The 21,373-nt window shown below is 45.6% G+C and overlaps 1 protein-coding gene across 1 annotated transcript in view; it reads right to left on the bottom strand.

Moving 5' to 3' along the window:
* The window catches only part of LOC124594001 (uncharacterized protein C6orf132 homolog), a 66,920-nt gene extending 46,253 nt beyond the window's left edge, over positions 1–20,667 (bottom strand). Inside the window, exons 1-2 of the mRNA XM_047132353.1 lie at positions 20,659–20,667; positions 20,327–20,567 (exon numbers count right to left, since the gene is read on the bottom strand). Coding sequence (XP_046988309.1) covers positions 20,327–20,567; positions 20,659–20,667 — 250 coding nt within the window. The remainder of the gene's footprint in view (positions 1–20,326; positions 20,568–20,658) is intronic.
* Positions 20,668–21,373: the final 706 nt, after the last annotated feature.

The raw sequence follows: 21,373 nt of genomic DNA, 5'->3' as shown, positions 1-21,373 counted from the left end.
TCAGTGCTCTGTCAAACTCTTCACGCAGTATCATATCTCCCATTTCGCAAGAACATCGCCCCTGTATGGACCCTCTATATATTCCTTCCACCTTTCTGCTTTCCCTTCTTTGCTTAGGACTAGGTTTCCATCTGAGCTCTTGATATTCATACAAGTGGTTCTCTTCTCTCCAAAGGTCTCTTTAATTTTCCTGTAGGCAGTATCTATCTTACCCCTCGTGAGATAAGCCTCTACATCCTTACATTTGTCCTCTAGCCATCCCTGCTTATCCATTTTGCACTTCCTGTCGATCTCATTTTTGAGACGTTTGTATTCCTTTTTGCCTGCTTCTTTTTTTGCATTTTTGTATTTTCTCCTTTCATCAATTAAATTCAGTACTCTTCTGTTACCCAAGGATTTCTACTAGCCCTCGTCTTTTTACCTACTTGATCCTCTGCTACCTTCACCACTTCATCCCTCAGAGTTACCCATTCTTCTTCTACTGTATTTCTTTCCCCCATTCCTGTCAATTGTTCCCTTATGCTCTCCCTGAAACTCTCTACAACCTCTGGTTCTTTCAGTTTATCCAGGTCCCATCTCCTTAAATTTCCACCTTTATGCAGTTTCTTCAGTTTTAATCCACAGTTCATAACCAATAGATTGTGGTCAGAGTCCACATAAGCCCTTGGAAATGTCTTACAATTTAAAACCTGGTTCCTAAATTTCTGTCTTAGCATATATAATCTATCTGAAACCTTCTAGTATCTCTAGGGTTCTTCCATGTATACAACCTCCTTTCATGATTCTTGAACCAAGTGTTAGCTATGATTAAGTTATGCTGTGTGTAAAATTCTACCACGCGGCTTCCTCTTTCATTTATTAGCCCTAACCCATATTCTCCTACCACGTTTCCTTCTCTTCCTTTTCCTACTGTTGAATTCCAGTCACCCATGACAAATTTTCGTCTCCCTTCACTACCTGAATAATTTATTTTATCTCATCATACATTTCATCAATTTCTTCATCATCTGCAGAGCTAGTTGGCATATAAACTTGTACTACTGTTGTAGGCGTGGGCTTCGTGTCTATCTTGGCCACAATAATGCGTTTACTATGTTGTTTGTAGTAGCTTACCCGCACTCCTATTTTTTTATTCATTATTGAACCTACTCCTGCATTACCGCTATTTGATTTTGTATTTATAACCCTGTATTCACCTGACCAAAAGTCTTGTTCCTCCTGCCACCGAACTTCACTAATTCCCAGTATATTTAACTTTAACCTATCCATTTCCCTTTTTAAATTTTCTAAACCACCTGCCCAATTAAGCGATCTGACATTCCACGCTCCGATCCGTAGAATGCCAGTTTTCTTTCTCCTGATAACGACGTCCTCTTGAGTAGTCCCCACCCGGAGATCCGCAAGGGGAACTATTTTACCTCCGGAATATTTTACCTACGAGGATGCCATCATCATTTAATCATACAGTAAAGCTGCATGGCCTCGGGAAAAATTACGGCTGTAGTTTCCCCTTACTTTCAGCCGTTCGCAGCATCTATTCTCTTCTTGTCTAAATGGTTCAAATGGCCCTGAGCACTATGGGACTTAACATCTGTGGTCATCAGTCCCCTAGAACTTAGAACTACTTAAACCTAACTAACCTAAGGACATCACACACACCCATGCCCGAGGCAGGATTCGAACCTACGACCGTAGCGTTCGCACGGTTCCAAACTGAAGCACCTAGAACCGCTCGGCCACGCCGGCCTGCGGGAATAGTATGTTTTTCCTATGTTTTTTTCTGTTGGTATATCGTTAGTTTCATACATTCAACACATCAGAGTGAATATTCGTTCTGTAGCCACTTCCCCCCAATGATTTTAAAATTTCCAGGGGGATGTGTTCTCTTTTCTCTCCACTTAGTGTGATTTCGTAATCTACTGTGCTGTCCAAAATCTTTATTTGTTTTTCTATGGTCCATGTGTTGAGATTTTTGTTAGTTACGTAACACTTCATCGTAGGAGAGCTAATAGAAAAACAGACGTAGGCAACTTGTCTCAAGAATGTTCCAATACATATCTCCTTGTGTACTGGGGACAGCCGGCTTGCCTACTGAATGACAGTGCCTGAGACTGGATCTGTAGAATATCTGGAAGAAACTTCTCTTTCCTTTATTTGAGGTACATTTTGTTTCCAAGCAGGATGTAAACTTTGGATGTGAACATTTACTTCCAGTGTCAGCGAGAACGTCTGCTGCCAGTTTCTTTATTCCACATTTCCGTCAAGAGCTTTTGATTTAGGAGACGATTGTTAGATAAAGATTATTTTTTCGCACAGCGTCCATCGAATATTTTATTTTTCCGTGGGACAACCAAGTAACGACCCAGGCTTTCAACTCTTATGATGGGACTGTCAATTCAACCATCTGCTGCTAATTGCGTTGAGTCCACCGTTCCCCAATTTTGCTTGAAGAAGAGCAGTACGTCAAGATATTCGTATATAACTTTGTATTATGAAGAAATACGCTTTCTGTTCTTTCGTATATAACTTTGTATTATGAAGAAATACACTTCCTGTTCTTGCTACACATAATGAAGGTTTCAGTTCTTAAAAAGCCATTCTCGTCATGGCACATGGACTCTGAGGAAAAATTACAATTTCATTTCGTAATATTTAGCTCTTGATTACGTTCCTATTGCCGTAAAGGTGAGAAGATTATAAATCACCCTATATGCAGCTTCTGAATCATACAAATTATGTCCGGTTTTTTTTTTTTTTTTTTTTTTTTTTTTTTTTTTTTTTTTTTTTTTTTTTTTTTTTTTTTTTTTTACATGTCCGAAAGAACAGACACTACACATATAAATGCGACCTTGTAAGAATCGGTAAGCATATAGCTGTATTTCAGATAACTTAAGCCAACACACAAGCCTACGATGTGTTATGTAGCATTGTAACTCTCTCCACCTCCATCACAATCTACGCGTTTGAGTGCATGCAAAGGCTGATATTGGCAGCCAGCATTGTGTTGACGAAAGTTTTTCTCAGTAATATTTGGAAGAACAAGTGCTCCTGTAAACACTTTGTAAATATTCGGGTTGGTAATCTGAATGACTGTTAGATACTACAGAAAGCAGTGCACATATTACGGGTTTACAAATAAGAGTACAAATATCCTAGTTTGAGATCTTTTATTTTTAGTCCTCGTTTGATGCGGCTTGCCACGTCTAAACAGATGTCCTGTCATCCTGTCCCTCCTTCTTGTCAGCGTTTCCCCTATGTTCCTTTCCTCGCCGATTCTGCGAAGGATCTCCTCATTCCTTACGTTATCAGTCCACCTAATTTTCAACATTCTTCTATGGACCACATCTCAAATGCTTCGATTCTCTTCTATTCCGATTTTCTTATAGTCCATGTCTCAAAAATGGTTCAAATGGCTCTGAGCAGTATGAGACTTAACTTCGGAGGTCATCAGTCCCCTAGAACTTAGAACTACGTAAACCTAACTAACCTAAGGACAGCACACACATCCATGCCCGAGGCAGGATTCGAACCTGCGACCGTAGTTGTCAAGCGGTTCCAGACTGCAGCGCCTAGAACCGCTCCGCCACACCGGCCGGCAGTCCATGTCTCACTGCCATACAATGCCGTGCACCAAACGTACATTCTCAGAAACTTCTCCCTCAAATTAAGACTTACGTTTGATACTAGTAGACTTCTCTTGGCTAGGAATGCCCTTTCTGCCATTGCTAGTATGCTTACCACGTCCTCTTTGCACCGTCCGTCATGAGTTATTTTGCTACCTAGCTAGCTGAATTTCTTAACTTCGTCTACTTCGTGGTCACCAATTATGATGTTAAGTTTCTTGCTTTTCTTTTCTCATTTCTGCTGCTTCTCATCATTTTCGACTTTCTTCGCTTTACTATCAGTCCACATTCTGTGCTCATTATACTGTTCATTTCATTCAACAGCTCCTGTAATTCTTCTTCACTTTCACTGAGGATAGCAATGTCATCAGCGAATCTTCGCATTGGTATCCTTTAACTTTGAATTTTAATCCAACTCTTGAACTTTTATTTTATTTCTGTCATTGCTTCTTCTCAGTATAGACTGAAATGCAGGGGCGAAAGGCGACATTCCCGTCTTACACGCTTTTTGATTCCTGCACTTCGTTTTGGGTCTTCCACTCTTATTATTCCCTCTTGGTTCTTGTACATATTGTATACATATTTTACGTCTTTCCTCGAAGTTTACTCCCATTTTTCTGAGGATTTCGAATGTCGATCATCATTTTACATTGTCGAACGCTTTTTCCAGGTCCACAAATCCTCTGAAAGTGTCTTGATTTTTGTTCGGTTTTGCTTCCATTATCAACTGCAACGTCAGATCTGTCCCTATGGTGCAAACTACAAAACTGATCGTCATCTAACAGATCCCTAATTCTCTTTTCCATTCTTCTCTATATCATTCTTGTCAACAGCGTGGATGCATGAGTTGCTAATGTGACTGTGCGATAATTTTCGCACCTGTCGGCCATTGCAATCTTGGAAATTGCGTGGATGATGTTTTTTCGATGTTTTTTTCTGATGGGATATCGCCAGTGTCATAAATTCAACACACTAGCGTGAATAATCGTTTTGTTCCCACTTCCCCCATGGTTTTTGTTGAGTCCTGCCCACTCGTCTCTTATAGTGTGCCTAAAGGATGTTGCTTTCTCGTGTAGCTACACAACAATTCGAGCAAATCACATTAATAGTTTTTATTACGATAAAGAAGATTGACAATATTAACTTTGGATTTACAAGAACGTGTCGCAAGCGATTGGCGACTTGCAAACTAGTAATGTTCTTCGCCATAGACACTGTCCATACAAGCAATGGATATGGATCACTAACAACTGCCGTCGTAGTGCTATCCTAGTGTCCGTCTTGTAACTGTCCTGGTCTGATAGTGGCGGTCTAGTACTGTGCGGCCGAGGCTGCCAGGAGCCTCTTCTTGTAGGGGCCGCTCCTGTCGTGGTGCGGTCCTACTCAGCGGGACATAGGCTGACGTCGTCTCACAGCCTTCCCTACTCTTGTGTTCTTCATCTTCGTGCCGGCGCTAATGGATACGCCGGAAGAGTTTTAGAAATTCCGATGGAATGTTATCTATCCCTTCTGCCTTATTTGAGTTTTAGTCTTCCAGAGCTCTGCTACGTTCTGATTCTACTACTAGATCCCCTCTCTCTTCCCTATTGAATGATCTTTCTTCTTCTATCACATCATCAGATAAGTCTTCCCCCTCGCAGAGTCACTCAGGGTACTCTTTCCACCTATCCGCTCTCTCCTCTGAATTTAGTAGTGGAATTCCCATTGCACACTTACGTTATCACCCTTGCTTTTAATTTCACGGAAGATTGTTTTGACTTTCCTATATGCTGAGTCAGTCCTTCCAACAATCATTTTTGTATCGATCTCTTCACATTTTTCATGTAATAGTTTCGCCTTTGCTTCCCTGCACTTCCTGTTTCTTTCGTTCCTAACTAGCTTGTATTTCTGTATTCCTGTATTTCTCTGAACATTTTTGTACTTCCTTCTTTCATCGATCAGCTGAAGTATTTCTTCCGTGCCCGCAGCTCGGGTGTCTCGCGGTCGCGTTCTCGCTTCTCGAGCACGGGGTCCCGGGTTCGATTCCTGTCGGGGTGAGGCATTTTCACCTGAAATGGACATGTGACCATCGGCACTTGACGCAGTGGCAGAGTGTTGCATAGTCTGATGAATCCCCATACCTTCCTCTTGATGCCAATGGGAGGGCGCGAATGGGTCATCTTCCAGACCAACAGCTCATTAACACCTGCACTGCGGGACGGAGACAACCTGACGGCGGCTCCATTTGTCTGGGGAGCATTCACCTGGGCAGCCATGGGTCCACGGGAGCTCGTGCCAAGCACCATGTCGGACAAATAATATCCTACACTGGTTGCAGACCACGTACACCACTTCACGACGATCATGCTACCCTATGGCAGTGTCATACACTCCTGGAAATGGAAAAAAGAACACATTGACACCGGTGTGTCAGACCCACAATACTTGCTCCGGACACTGCGAGAGGGCTGTACAAGCAATGATCACACGCACGGCACAGCGGACACACCAGGAACCACGGTGTTGGCCGTCAAATGGCGCTAGCTGCGCAGCATTTGTGCACCGCCGCCGTCAGTGTCAGCCAGTTTGCCGTGGCATACGGAGCTCCATCGCAGTCTTTAACACTGGTAGCATGCCGCGACAGCGTGGACGTGAACCGTATGTGCAGTTGACGGACTTTGAGCGAGGGCGTATAGTGGGCATGCGGGAGGCCGGGTGGACGTACCGCCGAATTGCTCAACTCGTGGGGCGTGAGGTCTCCACAGTACATCGATGTTGTCGCCAGTGGTCGGCGGAAGGTGCACGTGCCCGTCGACCTGGGACCGGCCCGCAGCGACGCACGGATGCACGCCAAGACCGTAGGATCCTACGCAGTGTCGTAGGGGACCGCACCGCCACTTCCCAGCAAATTAGGGACACTGTTGTTCCTGGGGTATCGGCGAGGACCATTCGCAACCGTCTCCATGAAGCTGGGCTACGGTCCCGCACACCGTTAGGCCGTCTTCCGCTCACGCCCCAACATCGTGCAGCCCGCCTCCAGTGGTGTCGCGACAGGCGTGAATGGAGGGACGAATGGAGACGTGTCGTCTTCAGCGATGAGAGTCGCTTCTGCCTTGGTGCCAATGATGGTCGTATGCGTGTTTGGCGCAGTGCAGGTGAGCGCCACAATCAGGACTGCATACGACCAAGGCACACAGGGCCAACACCCGGCATCATGGTGTGGGGAGCGATCTCCTACACTGGCCGTACACCACTGGTGGTCGTCGAGGGGACACTGAATAGTGCACGGTACATCCAAACCGTCATCGAACCCATCGTTCTACCATTCCTAGACCGGCAAGGGAACTTGCTGCTCCAACAGGACAATGCACGTCCGCATGTATCCCGTGCCACCCAACGTGCTCTAGAAGGTGTAAGTGAACTACCCTGGCCAGCAAGATCTCCGGATCTGTCCCCCATTGAGCATGTTTGGGACTGGATGAAGCGTCGTCTCACGCGGTCTGCACGTCCAGCACGAACGCTGGTCCAACTGAGGCGCCAGGTGGAAATGGCATGGCAAGCCGTTCCACAGGACTACATCCAGCATCTCTACGATCGTTTCCATGGAAGAATAGCAGCCTGCATTGCTGCGAAAGGTGGATACACACTGTACTAGTGCCGACATTGTGCATGCTCTGTTGCCTGTGTCTATGTGCCTGTGGTTCTGTCAGTGTGATCATGTGATGTATCTGACCCCAGGAATGTGTCAATAAAGTTTCCCCTTCCTGGGACAATGAATTCACGGTGTTCTTATTTCAATTTCCAGGAGTGTATTTCATCGGTATAATGCGCCATGTCACAAGGACAGGTGTGTGAAGGAGTGGTTCGAGAAACTCAGTTGTACAACGATTGGAATTCACGATATCGAGTGATTTATGGCGCTATACGACAAGTTCGTTTAGTTGGATAGAAGCTTATGGGGCCTGAAGATGCCAAAATGAAATGAAGAAACTGACTGCTTTCAGAATAAAATAAAATATCTTAAAGTGTACGGCTGTTGGTGAATTTTATTGACATTGGAAAAAAAACGCAGTGGAAAGCCCCAATTGATGTGGCAGCTCCCCAACTCGCCAGCTTTGAATCCGATCGAACACATCTGGGATGTGACTGAACGTGGCGTCAGAGCTGATCGTCTCTCTTCCCGGAATTTACGGGAATTAAGTGACTTGTGTGTGCCAGCTTCCTCCAGCGACCTACCAAGGCCTCATTGCTTCCATGTCACAAGTCGCCGCTGTTATCCATGCCATAGGTGAGCATACCGGCTACTAGGTACGTGGTCGTAATGTTCTGGCTGATCAATGTACATCATGACCTCAACACACCATAGTAGGTTATATGTAACACTGGAAATATGTATCAAGGCTATGTTTTCTTTTTTTTTCGATTTCGATGTTGACAGTCATCCAGTTATTATGGTCTACGCTATGACCGGAACCAGTAGATATATAGTTTGAATAAAAAAACTGTTGGTTAAAATGAAGATTTATAATTTTTTCTTGTTTTGCGCCAAACTGTGACCTCTCAATATATGGAAAGCAAAATATCTTGCAGTAGAAGAGATTTGTTTCACAGCATCAAAGATGAAGATGTGCCTGTACTTCTTAAGGTACACATTTTGGAACCCACGTTTACTATACATTTTTGCTTCGAATGATCGTTCTTATCATGTCCCTGAATATTGACCATTTCTCCTGTAAATTGTTTTTCTAAATAATCTCAGAGGTTTCAGAAAAAAATATTAGAGCGAGAAAGGCAAGGGGGTTGGAGGTGTCACTAACAGCTGGCGCATTTCGAGTGTTCGTGTTTATATCTGTCCGTACCGCAGGTGGCCCCGAATTCTCGATAAAAGTTCAGTGTACGTCTCCCGGTTGAGGTTTGCAATTTTTCCCGATTCTGTCGCAGCCCGTGCCGAGCCATCTATATGTATCACGAGTGAGGGCTTCATCCCCGGCGGCGAAATTTATCCGACAGCTGCCTCGCGCGCGGCAAAAGCTGCGGAAAGCTCTGGACCGGTGCGGCAGTTCATCAGCCGACGAGAGCGTCGGCAAACACGCGCCTCGATATACTCGCGCCGCGCTTATTCCCGCGTCGGCCGGCCAGATTGGTTGTCAGGTCCGCGCGACGGATTACGTCGCGACCGCTGGCGCACAATGCGGCTGCGGCCTGCGTCACGGCAAAGTAGATTAACACGCACCGCCAGAGACCGAGCCGTCTCCGGTACACAGATGCCTCGCCGGCGTGGAGCGGCCGCCGCAGACGTCGCAGAACCGAGGGCGGAGAGATGCGGCCGAAGCGCTCCCACTGGTCAGCGCTGTATGACGCCAGAACTGCACATTCATTTCTCCCTCTGTGGTGCGAGTTAGTCTGAGTAAGCTTTTTAGACGTATATGTCTCTAAATGGTAATATCTAATCATTTTCAGACAAATGAGGTATTTAACGTCCATCCATAAAGTTTCGCGTTTAATGTGCCCGTATCTGGTTAACTATGTTTTATATATGTTACTTGAAAATATTTGTACAGAAACCAGATGGCAGTTATAAGAGTCGAGGGACACGAAAGGGAAGCAGTGGTTGGGAAGGGAGTGAGACAAGGTTGTAGCCTCTCCCCGATGTTATTCAATATGTATATTAAGCAAACAGTAAAGGAAAGAAAAGAAAAGTTCGGAGTAGGTATTAAAATCCATGGAGAAGAAATAAAAACTTTGAGGTTCGCCGATGACATTGTAATTGTGTCAGAGACAGGAAAGGACTTGGAAGAGCAGTTGAACGGTATGGTGAGCGTCTTGACAAGGCCCGCATCTCGTGGTCGTGCGGTAGCGTTCTCGCTTCCCACGCCCGGGTTCCCGGGTTCGATTCCCGGCGGGGCAGGGATTTTCTCTGCCTCGTGATGGCTGGGTGTTGTGTGCTGTCCTTAGGTTAGTTAGGTTTAAGTAGTTCTAAGTTCTAGGGGACTGATGACCATAGATGTTAAGTCCCATAGTGCTCAGAGCCATTTGAACCATCGTCTTGACAGGAGGGTATAAGATGAACATCAACAAAAGCAAAACGAGGATAATGGAATGTAGTCGAATTAAATCGGGTGATGCTGAGGGAATTAGATTAGGAAATGAGACACTTAAAGTAGTAAAGGAGTTTTGCTATTTGGGGAGCAAAATAACTGATGATGATGGTCGAAGTAGAGAGGACATAAAATGTAGACTGGCAATGGCAAGGAAAGCGTTTCTGAAGAAGAGAAATTTGTTAACATCGAGTATAGATTTAAGTGTCAGGAAGTCGTTTCTGAAAGTATTTGTATGGAGTGTAGCCATGTATGGAAGTGAAACATGGACGATAAATAGTTTGGAGACCGGCCGGGGTGGCAGCGGTTCTAGGCGCTACAGTCTGGAACCGCGAGACCGCTACGGTCGCAGGTTCGAATCCTGCCTCGGGCATGGATGTGTGTGATGTCCTTAGATTGGTTAGGTTTAAGTAGTTCTAAGTTCTAGGGGACTGATGACCTCAGAAGTTAAGTCCCATAGTGCTCAGAGCCATTTTTTTGAAATAGTTTGGACAAGAAGAGAATAGAAGCTTTCGAAATGTGGTGCTACAGAAGAATGCTGAAGATTAGATGGGTAGATCACATAACTAATGAGGAGATATTGAATAGAATTGGGGAGAAGAGGAGCTTGTGGCACAACCTGACTAGAAGAAGCGATCGGTTGGTAGGACATGTTCTGAGACATCGAGGGATCACAAATTTAGTATTGGGAGGAGGAGGAGGAGATTAGTGTTTAACGTCCCGTCGACAACGAGATCATTAGAGACGGAGCGCAAGCTCGGGTGAGGGAAGGATGGGGAAGGAAATCGGCCGTGCCCTTTCAAAGGAACCATCCCGGCATTTGCTTGAAGCGATTTAGGGAAATCACGGAAAACCTAAATCAGGATGGCCGGAGACGGGATTGAACCGTCGTCCTCCCGAATGCGAGTCCAGTGTGCTAACCACTGCGCCACCTCGCTCGGTTTTAGTATTGGAGGGCAGCGTGGAGTGTAAAAATCGTAGAGGGAGACCAAGAGATGAATACACTAAGCAGATTCAGAAGGATGTAGGCTGCAGTAGGTACTGGGAGATGAAGAAGCGTGCACAGGATAGAGTAGCGTGGAGAGCTGCATCAAACCAGTCTCAGGACTGAAGACCACAACAACAACAACAACAACTTGAAAATATTATTGTTATGTTAATTAAATATTACTATCTCAGCGAAATTGTCTATGTGTAGCGTAATATTACTTCAATTAGTAAACAAGTAAAAACAATCTAACAACGCTATGCAAATTCTAAGCCACATACGGTCGATATCTTACGAACACATTAAAACACCACCAAATGCACCTTCCACATCTACATCTACGTCATCTACATATATACTCTGCTAGCCACCAAGCGGTGTGTGGCAGAGGGCACAATTCGCGCCAAAGTCATATTTCCCCCCTCCCCCCTCCCTCTGTTCCACTCGCGGATCGCGCGAAGGAGGAACGATTGTCTGAACGCCTCAGTACGAGCTCTAATTTACCTTATCTTTGAATGGTGAACATTGCGCGACTTGAAAGTTGGTCGTAATAGTATATGCTCTACATCCTCGCCGGCCGGAGTGGCCGATCGATTCTAGGCGCTTCAGTCTGGAACCGCGCGACCGCTACAGTCGCAGGTTCGAATCCTGCCTCGGGCATGGATGTGTGTGATGTCTTTAGGTTAGTTAGGTTTATGTACTAAGTTCTGGGGGACTGATGACCTCAAATGTTAAGTCCCATAGTGCTCACAGCCATTTGAACCAATCTACATCCTCGGCGAAGATCGGATTTCGGAGTTTAGTGAGCAGCCCCTCTCGTTTAGCGCGTCGTCTATCTGCAAGTGTGTCCCACTTCAAACTTTCTATGAGATCAGTAACGCTTTCACGATGGCTAAATGTACCAGTCACGAATCTTGCCGCTCTTCTTTGCACCTTCTCAATCTCTTGAATCAGACCCAACTGGTAAGCGTACCATACAGACGAACAATACTCTAATACTGGACGAACTAACGTATTGTATGCAGTTTCCTTTGTTAAAGGACTGCATGGCTTCAGCATTCTACCAATAAACAGTAATCTAGAGTTCGCCTTGCCCGTTACTTGTGTGATCTGATCATTCCAATTGAGATCATTTCGAATAGTCACACCCAGATACTTGACGGATGTTACCACTTCCAGAGACTGAGCATTTATTTTGTACTCGTAAATTAATGGGGATTTTCGTCTTGTTATACACAGTAGGTTACACTTACTAATATTGGGAGATAGCTGCCAGTCATTACACAAAGCATTTATTTTCTACAATTCCTCATTGATTCATTCACAACTTTCGTGTGATACTAATTTCCTGTAGACTACAGCATCATCGACTAACAGTCTAATACCTCTGTCATTACCATCAACCAGATCGTTTACGTAAATCGTAAAAAGCAGCGGACCTATTACGCTGCCCTGGGGCACACATGAAATTACTCTTGGTTCTGTTGAAGTCACCCCATTCAGGACGACATACTGCTCTCTGTCTGTTAGAAAACTTTCTATCCAACCGCATATGTTATCGGATAATATGCTTTTGACTCTCACTTTGTTTTCCAATGTGCTATGCCACGTATAATGTTAACTCTTTTTTAATAAAACTCGTCGTCCATTAGACGTAGTACAGGCCATTGCCTAATTCCACACAATACCTGAAAATGATTGGCAAATCAGTCAATAAAATGGCGTAGTCCAGGTCTCCAGCTTTGCTAAAGAAAAAATTGTTAAACAATGTATGCTGATAGTAGCGCGCCTGTAAAGCAATAATGTAAATTTTAAATATGCTACGTAATGGCGGCGGACTGCACCGCTCCAGCGATGTTGTTTTTGTTCCGCTGTAGACAGTGCTACAATTCTCAAAACTGGGGCAATTTGTCGCAGGTTTAACAAAATGGGTTCAAATGACTCTGAGCACTATGGGACTTAACATCTGAGGTCATCAGTCCCCTAAAAGTTAGAACTACTTAAACCTAACTAGCCTAATGACATCACACACATCCATGCCCGAGGCAGGATTCGAACCTGCGACCGTAGCGGTTCCAGACTGAAGCGCCTAGAACCGCTCGGCCATACCGGCCGGCGCAGGTTTAACACTTTTATAAATAAAACTCAGCTGACTTTCTAACTTATTATGTACTTGACATCAACTCAGCAAACTACAGTACATTACAACATTACGGACCTGGATAAGCGGGATACTAACAACGCTTCGAAAGACAGCCACACACGCACAGAGAGAGAGAGAGACAGGGGGGGGGGGGGGAGGGAGCGCGGGAGAGAACCTTTACATATGAGGGACTTATTTCAATAGTGGTACAAGTCCATTTTTGTTCATTTTGAGATACAGACTCCTTAAGTTACATGAGCGCTGGAAAATCTGCAGTTGAGATACAAGAAATATTCAAACATATGCCTTCTTGCTAGAGATCAACCTTTCTTTCTGTTTATTTGGATCATTAATTTCAGAGACATTATAGGCAGAAAAGTGGAGGTAATGGACTTGTATCACTATTGAAATAAGTCCTTCATATGTGAATCGATTGAAGACCGCAGATGAACACTTATCAGCACAACTACTGTTTTCGTAATTATTCGTACAAAACACTGTCTTCAGACATTTCAGTCACGTGACTTTTTATAGTTTTTGTATCTCTCCCTTCACTTGCAAAAAATGTTATTGTTACAAATTGGTATGGGGACGTTACATGGCCCCCTGGAATGTTAATGGCAGACATTTTCAGTGTTTGATATTGGCATTCAACGAGCTTTGCTATACTACAGAACATTCGTTATTGTTCCACTAGTGTCGTTATTGTTCCACTATGGTTCAGTTTTCACATTATCAGTTTATATTGATGTAAGTTCGTTTGCTACAACCGTTTAAGGTTTACAAACCTTTACCTCAGGATTATTGCTGCTCGACGACCACTTATTGCAGCTTCAGCGTACGAGTTAGATTTATGGACAATATACTACTGCATGCCTTCCCGATTCGGGTGAAGGTCAATGGGAAATCCAAGAAAACCACTACGGAGCCCATATGTAACCGGTTACATATAGGCTCTATTCTAGGTTTTATGTTGAAAATTTAAGACATATTTAGTTCACATGAAGCACGCATTCAAAACATATTTGTGTAGAGTTTACCTGAATATTGTACAAAGAAAAAGTCTTTTTGTAACGTTACGGTTTATATATGGTTTGAACAGTTCCTCTTTTTACGTTTATACAAATGATTTTTGATTGTTTGGATAAGAACATTTACGTCCCCGACGTGGCCGCTGTTATGTCCCCGTGTCATTGGGTGTGTCCCGCAGTTTGCGTGGAATACGACCGGCTGGAACAGGAATCGACTCCAGGACCCTCAGCTGTAGTCTGCTTGGCTGCTGGCGTAGATGTCTCGTGTTGCATCGTCTAGTTCGCTCCTGGTGACACTCTACTCATGTTGGCCAACTCCATCAGATGTCTGCATGAAGTAAACCCAGAATACAGCATTATATTCCGTACTAGCTCTGACATTAACGCTGAGGCAAAATGCATCATCGATCGTAATTATTGTCTAGCACAGGATCATTTCTGAAAGTTTTTATTTGCCTTGGGTGTCACGAGTTCATTAGTGACCGTTAGTTTGGATTCTCTATTTGGAAAACATTCAGCCCCGCGACCTTCAACAGTTTACGCCGGCGCGTCTGTTGCTGGCGAGGAATGCTGATTGTTGACTGCGCCAAACTCGGGCAGCAAAAAGCATTAACTGTGGACTTGATGCATTAAACCAAAGCCCATATTTCATATAATGTCACTTCACTGTTGTTTTGCACACTTTAAGTTTGAAACCCTGATTGCTACTGACGTTGCGACATCGTCAATAACGCACCATGTTCACTATCCACTATCCAATGTGTACAGTCTCAGTTAGCTTATATATTTAACACAGTTCTGAACCACTAACACACGTTCTTATAAAGTTTATGTTGGTATACTCTTTATTCACGTATGTACAAGAAAGTTTACTTCCCAAGATTCTCACACAAGAGAATGATTAACACGTTTCTGTATACAGCTCTGTATGTGAAGCACTAGTATACAATGTTTAATTCTTTTAAATCACACCACGTCAAATAGTCGATCACTACAACGTTGTGACCTGGCTTACAGACTCTGGCCTGACTTTACAATGTTTTACTATCATATGTAGATTATGTTAAGAAAATGGTTACTACTTGTCTTTTCAGATTACATTTCCAAGGCCGGCAGTGCATGTTCTTACAGGTAAATTAAATACTTACCCAGATCCTTAGTTATATAATAAGTTCCTGAAATAGGGCTTCAACAGGAAGCTATGTATGTCGAAGACGTACACAAAACCTACACAATTTGAGTACTTCAAGTGAGAGTACTTTCTGCAGGACGTGACCATCATTTTGCAGGACAACGCTCAAGCACGTACAGTGCAAGCTGTAACTGATTTGTTTGATTGATGGGGCTGCTAAGTGCTATACCACCTACTGCACTCCCATGACTTCAGCCCTCGTGAATTCAACTCGATTTCTAAACTGAAGGAAACACTCCATGGCATTCTCTTCAAAACTGCTACAAATTTGTCGGGAAATAGACCGCGCCGCACGTACTGTCGACGCAACTGGCACTGCTAAGAGTATCCTGCGACTTCCACATCCCTGGCAACGGGTTATACACAATGCTGGTGACTACTTTGAAGGTCAGTAAAACCTTAAAACAAGTATCTATTGTGTACGAGCTGTAAATAAATAATTGCCACTATTAAAGTTCCAACCCTCGTATATGCACGTGTGATTTTTGCACCCATATTTTTGTTGGGCTATGTCATTTTCGTGAATATTATATATTTTTCAATTTCGGTGATGACATACATCCAGTGATGATTTCTGTGAGCAAGACTAGTCGATGATATATATGTTAAATAAAACAGCTGATGGTTCAGATGCATTTACTAAAGTACTTAACGGCTGTTGCTTCACCAGATGAAAACATCAAGACAAAATATTCACAGTACTGATGACCATAATCTGTCTCAAAAGTACAAGTTCTTGGTATGAACACAACCGTTCATGCTTTGTTTTGGGCACGGATATAGAAACAAAGTCGTAATAATCTCTCTTCCTTCCTTGATAGTGCCCCCAAGATGCATCGAAATTGCGTTTTATAGTGTGTTTTCACTTGTTAAACAACGTGAATCGTAATTACTGTCCACTTGAGAAGCAATTGGCAATCTCCTGTCTCTCAGCAAACTGTTCCATTCCATCCACAAGGCTCTACATTAAAGTTAAAATTATATATTTTTGCACATATCACGCTGGAAATAAGTTGGAATAAGTTTGTGACTGGCTGAGTGTTCACTACGTATGGAAAAAGTACCTTTATCACGTGGGAAACACGTAGTGGTCAGTTGAAAGTAACAACACGCAGCCCTAACGTGACATCATAGTCTAGCAAAGTAACAACACGCAGCCCTAACGTGACATCATAGTCTAGCGTAGGTAAACAGGGATGCTGGACCACGCCTGTCTCGTGGTAGACCTCGGAACGTCCAGCTGTGCGTTCTCTCGTGGTGAGGCAGTGACGGTTTCTTGGAAATTCCCTCGGTGCCGCAGTTTCCATGATGGGCGCATTCAGTGGCAAGAAGGTAGGTGGTGAGCGTATTGTCTTCGCGACAGCTTGTGTAGGTTGATGGACAGCGGGCTCTTCCACGGCACGCGCCTCAGATAGCCATCCTGCTCTACTACTTTCTTGAGCAACAGAGTGTGTCAGATTGGACTACTGGGTGGTAACAGCTCGGATAATCGTGCCAACTCTTTCGTGCCTTCCTCCTTCTGCCCCTCCGTCGTGCCTCTCTCCAGTGTGAGACTACAACACATACATCACTATAACAATCTTAGAAGAAAAACACAAGCATATTCTTCTCCTATTACTCTCTCTTGAATAATGAAACATTCCCAATTTCTTTCCAGTTTAAAAACGTACAATTTTAAACAAACATTTATTGCTCATTACTGTCAAATGGTTAAAATGGCTCTGAGCACTATCGGACTTAACATCTGTGGTCATCAGTCCCCTAGAACTTAGAACTACTTAAACCTAACTAACCTAAGGACATCACACACATCCATGCCCGAGGCAGGATTCGAACCTGCGACCGTAGCAGTCCCGCGGTTCCAGACTGAGCGCCTAGAACCGCTAGACCACTCATTACTGTCAATTCTTCATTCTTTCAAAGATTCATTTTTACATATTTAATTTACATGATCACGTTTAAGTAGCAATCACAATTCTCCTATTTAAAAGTTTCAGACTCATGCTTTTTCTTACATAACGACAGTTTCCTCAGTGCTTATATGGGTTGGCAGCTCGTATAAGGTCTATGTTATTGGTTAATCGTTTTCAAGCGGTTATTTGTGTTTACATGCACGACTGGTCAGCCCAGAGAGGTCTGCTAGCCGCGGTGGAAGAGCGGTTGTGGGCGCTTCAGTCAGGAACCGCGCGACTGCTACGGTCGCAGGTTCGAATCCTGCCTCGGGCATGGATGTGTGTGAGGTTCTTAGGTTGGTTAGGTTTTAGTAGTTCTAAGTTCTAGGGGACTGACGGCCTCCGATGTTAAGTCCCATAGTGCTCAGAGCCATTTTGGAACCAGAGATGTCTACCGGTACCCAGTAGACGACTCGCAATTACCTACACACTTGGAATCGTTTAGCTGTCACCCAAATCTACCGTAGCCATCCTGCATATTCTAGTATCTCACCATGTTCCCCAACTTCTCATCCGCTAAAAAAATTGCTATAAACTGCCTTTATTATACGTAATATACAAATAGAAATAATACATCAGATCACCTGAAGTTTGTTCTTGTAATAATTTATTTATTTATTTTATTTTGTGCTCTTATGTTATCGCCAGTCTGATTAAAATATTTGCCCTTATTTCGACTTTAATACATGTAAAGAAGAACGAATTACATCTCTGTGCAAAGTAGCCCTATGCCATATCTTTCTGTCAAGATCTTTGTTACAAGCAACAGTTGTAAAGCTGGATGCTGGAAAAGTCTCGCTGTCAGAAAGCAGACCAATACTTGGAAGTGTTTATTGGGAGCGTGGTGTTGAGGTGTGTACATGTCTGGCGCCATGCGCGGCGTTTCTTTGCAATAAGCGGGTTGCGGATGTGTCGTTGTAATTGCCGGTGGTGGGTAAGTGTGTCCCGGTCACAAGTGCGGAGAAAAGAGCGGTAGAGGCGGCGGGATTCTCGAAGGAGAAGGACGGCCTGTGGGAGCAGGGCTGGGCGGTGAGGGTGGATGGCTTTGGTGGGGATATGGGTGACGACGGCGTCAGACAGGGTCTGGTGCAGGAAGGCAGCAGTACGAGAGATGTCATGAGAAGATTGGAGGGTAAGGTCGTGGCCTTCAACCTAGGTGTGAATGGAGTCCCGAGAGGCATTCCAGTCGGCACGGGAGTAATCATGGATAAGTTTCGGAGGGATGTCAGGGTGAGGAGTGGGGCAGGGACGGCGACCATTAGAGATAGTGAGGAGAGTGGGAGCATGGTCACTGGCAATGAGGTCAAGGACACCAGGGGTGACGCACCCAAGGAGGTCGGGAGAGGTAAGGATCACATCAGGAGTGGTGTTGGATTCGGGTCAGGTGTGCTGGGGGAGGGGAACCAGGGCTCCCTGGAAGGTGGCGATAAACCGACGCCACCGCTGATGGTCGGCAGGAGCGTGGCTGTGGATATTGAGGTCGACAGCAATCAAGTAGGTGGAGAAGGTGCGGTCAATGTGGGCCAGGAAATCGTACGGGATGGGAGTGCGAGGGCAGACATATATGGTGGCACAGGTGATGGTAAGCGTGGGGAAAAAGAGGCTGAGGGTGAGATGCTCAGCAGGTTTGTTAAGGAGAGGTTGGGGATGAACAGGGAGGTGCTTGAGGTGGTCTATAGTAACACCGCCACACACCGGAGGGTACAGGTTATCGGTGCAGTGAAGGGTGTAAGGATCTGTGGAGATGGAGATACAGGGTTGAAGAAAGGTTTCATTTAGGATGAAGGCATCCACACGGTGCTGCTGGAGGGTGTGGAGGAAGAGGATTTTGTGGGTGGGCAGGGAGCATATATTGTGGTACAGGATACTGTAGTGTTGTTGTACCCTGGGAGGGGAGAGTTAGAAGAGGGTGGGGAGGGGGGTGAAGGTGAAGTGGGCCTGGTTGTGGGAATAGGTGGCATAGGTGGTAAGATAGAAGATGGAATGGGCAGTGAGGGCGATTTAGGAAAGGATGTGGGAGCGCTGGAAGGATTGGATGTTTTGGAGCACAATGGTGATGAAACGGATAATGTCCTCTGCAGTAGCCAGAGGGCAGAGCGAGTTGTTGGGGTGGATGGGGCCATCAACAGGACGGACAGGGACAGTGAGCTCAGGGGTGACTGGAGGGGGTTTCGCTTTACACTTCAAGGAGTAGGTAGAATGTGATTTGTTACAGGTGTTGCAGGAGGGGGGAGAGGTGAGGTTGGGGCAGTGCTTTAGGAAGTGGGAAGCTTTACAGTGGGGACAGGTAGGGCGTTTCTTGCAGGCAGAGATAACATGGTCAATGTATGTGAGGCAGTGTGGGCAGCGGTAGGATTGCACTGGGGAATGGGAGGGGTCCACTTTGTGACAGCGATTGTATATGAGGACTCCCTTGGTAAGGAGGCGGTCAATGGAGGAGGAGGATTCGGTGGATATCCGCATTAGATAAGTTGGACTGGCATCATTAAAGATGCAACAGGCGTAGCGGATTTCGATGTTGGGCTGGGAGTTGAGTTCTGCCAACACCTCAGCCTCTGTGACCACGGGCTAAGCTTCGTGATCACGGTGGTGCAAGTCGGTGGACATTGGGGGGGATTGAGGCTGATGGGGAGAGGATGGGGTGTGGTGGGGGTGAGGGTGGCACATTGGCAAAATTGGCAAATTTGATACGTGCGATGCAGGAGAGGAGATCGGTGTGGAAGGAAGCATTGGGGGATTTAATGAGGACCAAGTCCTTGTGAGGAATAAGAAGGGAGACGGGGGCATTAGTGTAGTATTTATGGACGGCCAGGGTGAGGGTGCGGGCATCTAGGAATTGAGGGTCAGGATTGGAGAGGGCAAAGGTGTGGGTGGCAGGGGTGGGGGTCAGGGTCGCAGGGATCAGGGGTTTTTGTTGAGGAGATTGCAGGGGAAGGGTCAACATTAGGGCGCTTGGAAGGTTTCGTGGACAGGGTGGAGAGGGGACTGGGAGATGGGTTGCAGGGGGATGTGGCGGGGTCAGTACTGCTCTGAGGGGCGGATGACGCAGAGGGAGGGGGCGTGGGTGGCACAGAGACTGTGGAACGGCGAGCCGAAATCCGTGCTGGGTTGGAGTCTGCAGATGTCGACGGGGCGGCAGTGACAGGGGAGAGAGAGTTGGGGGTAGTTTCAGCCGAAAACGGCGCAGGAGTGGGGTGGACAGGGAGGGAAGGAAGGACGGGGATGGGGGTGGAGGAGGAGCTAGAAGTGATGGTGGTCGGAGCAGCAGAGGGGGAGGTGAAAATGATAGAGGTGGTGGGGTAGGACATGGTGCAGCGTGCGAGAGTGGGGCGAAGACAGCGACAGCGGCGGCGGCGGCGGCGAAGGAGCCGGCAGCGCGAGGGGACAGCAGCCCCTCCGGTAGGTGATGAAAGCGGGCCGGTGAATCTCTCCGGGCAGCGGCTGGACGATGGCGGCAAGAAGGTGGCGCCCAGAATCCTCTGGCGGCGGCGGCGGTGGCGGCGAACAGGCAGGCAGGCAGGCAGGCAGGCGGACGGACGGACAGACAGCAACAGCAACAAGCTTCGAAAACGGAGATTCCACCCTGAGGGTAGCCCAGGCTCTGCAATCTGTCGTTTCCGTAGGAGGGGATTCAACCCTCTAGATTACATACCTGTAACATCTTGACTCTACATACAGGACTCTTGTAGCAACAAGATTTTGGAATGAAACACACTTATAACTATTTACGAGAATCAAGTCATATCCTGGCCAACAGAAATATGGGAAGTATATCGCATGATATTTTTCACGAATGTGTTGCGCATTATCTTACCTGAACACAGCGTCTAAAGACGAAAAAGAAAACTGACCAGTCATCTCCAGTCCAGACCAACTCCATCTACTGAGCACTGTCTACCCAAACAGCTGGCCAGCTGAGAAACCGCCGTTTGTCATAGCCGCAAGTCTCGACTTCCGGCCACCCGACCATTCCTGCCGCTGACCGTGGCACAATGCAGCGCGACTTGGACTAACTGCAGTACCCCCAATGAGTTAGACTCCACAGTTTCAAAAATTCCAAGCAAGTATTGTGTTTTGTCAATACACCTTGAATTTCTCATGCAAAATTTAGATTACTCCCTATCGTACAAGTTATTTCCGAGGATGGAAGAAATGACTATAAAAGCACTTTCACATCGCTGAAGTATCGTTACTTGTTGCGGAAATCATCCTATACAACACTATGCCTAGGCTATATTTCCTCTAAGTATACTCTCATCAGGTAGAAAAATCTGTTCTTACCAGCTTAATAATTGTCACGTCCTACATCACAGTATTAGAATATTGAACTCGTTTTTTGGTCATGACGGAATGTTAAGAGCATGCTC

Source organism: Schistocerca americana, chromosome 2 (genome assembly GCF_021461395.2).
Source record: "Schistocerca americana isolate TAMUIC-IGC-003095 chromosome 2, iqSchAmer2.1, whole genome shotgun sequence".
Taxonomy (NCBI): Eukaryota; Metazoa; Arthropoda; class Insecta; order Orthoptera; family Acrididae; genus Schistocerca; species Schistocerca americana.
The sequence above is the reverse complement of the archived record's forward strand: the minus strand, read 5'-3'. Positions and strand labels throughout refer to the sequence as shown.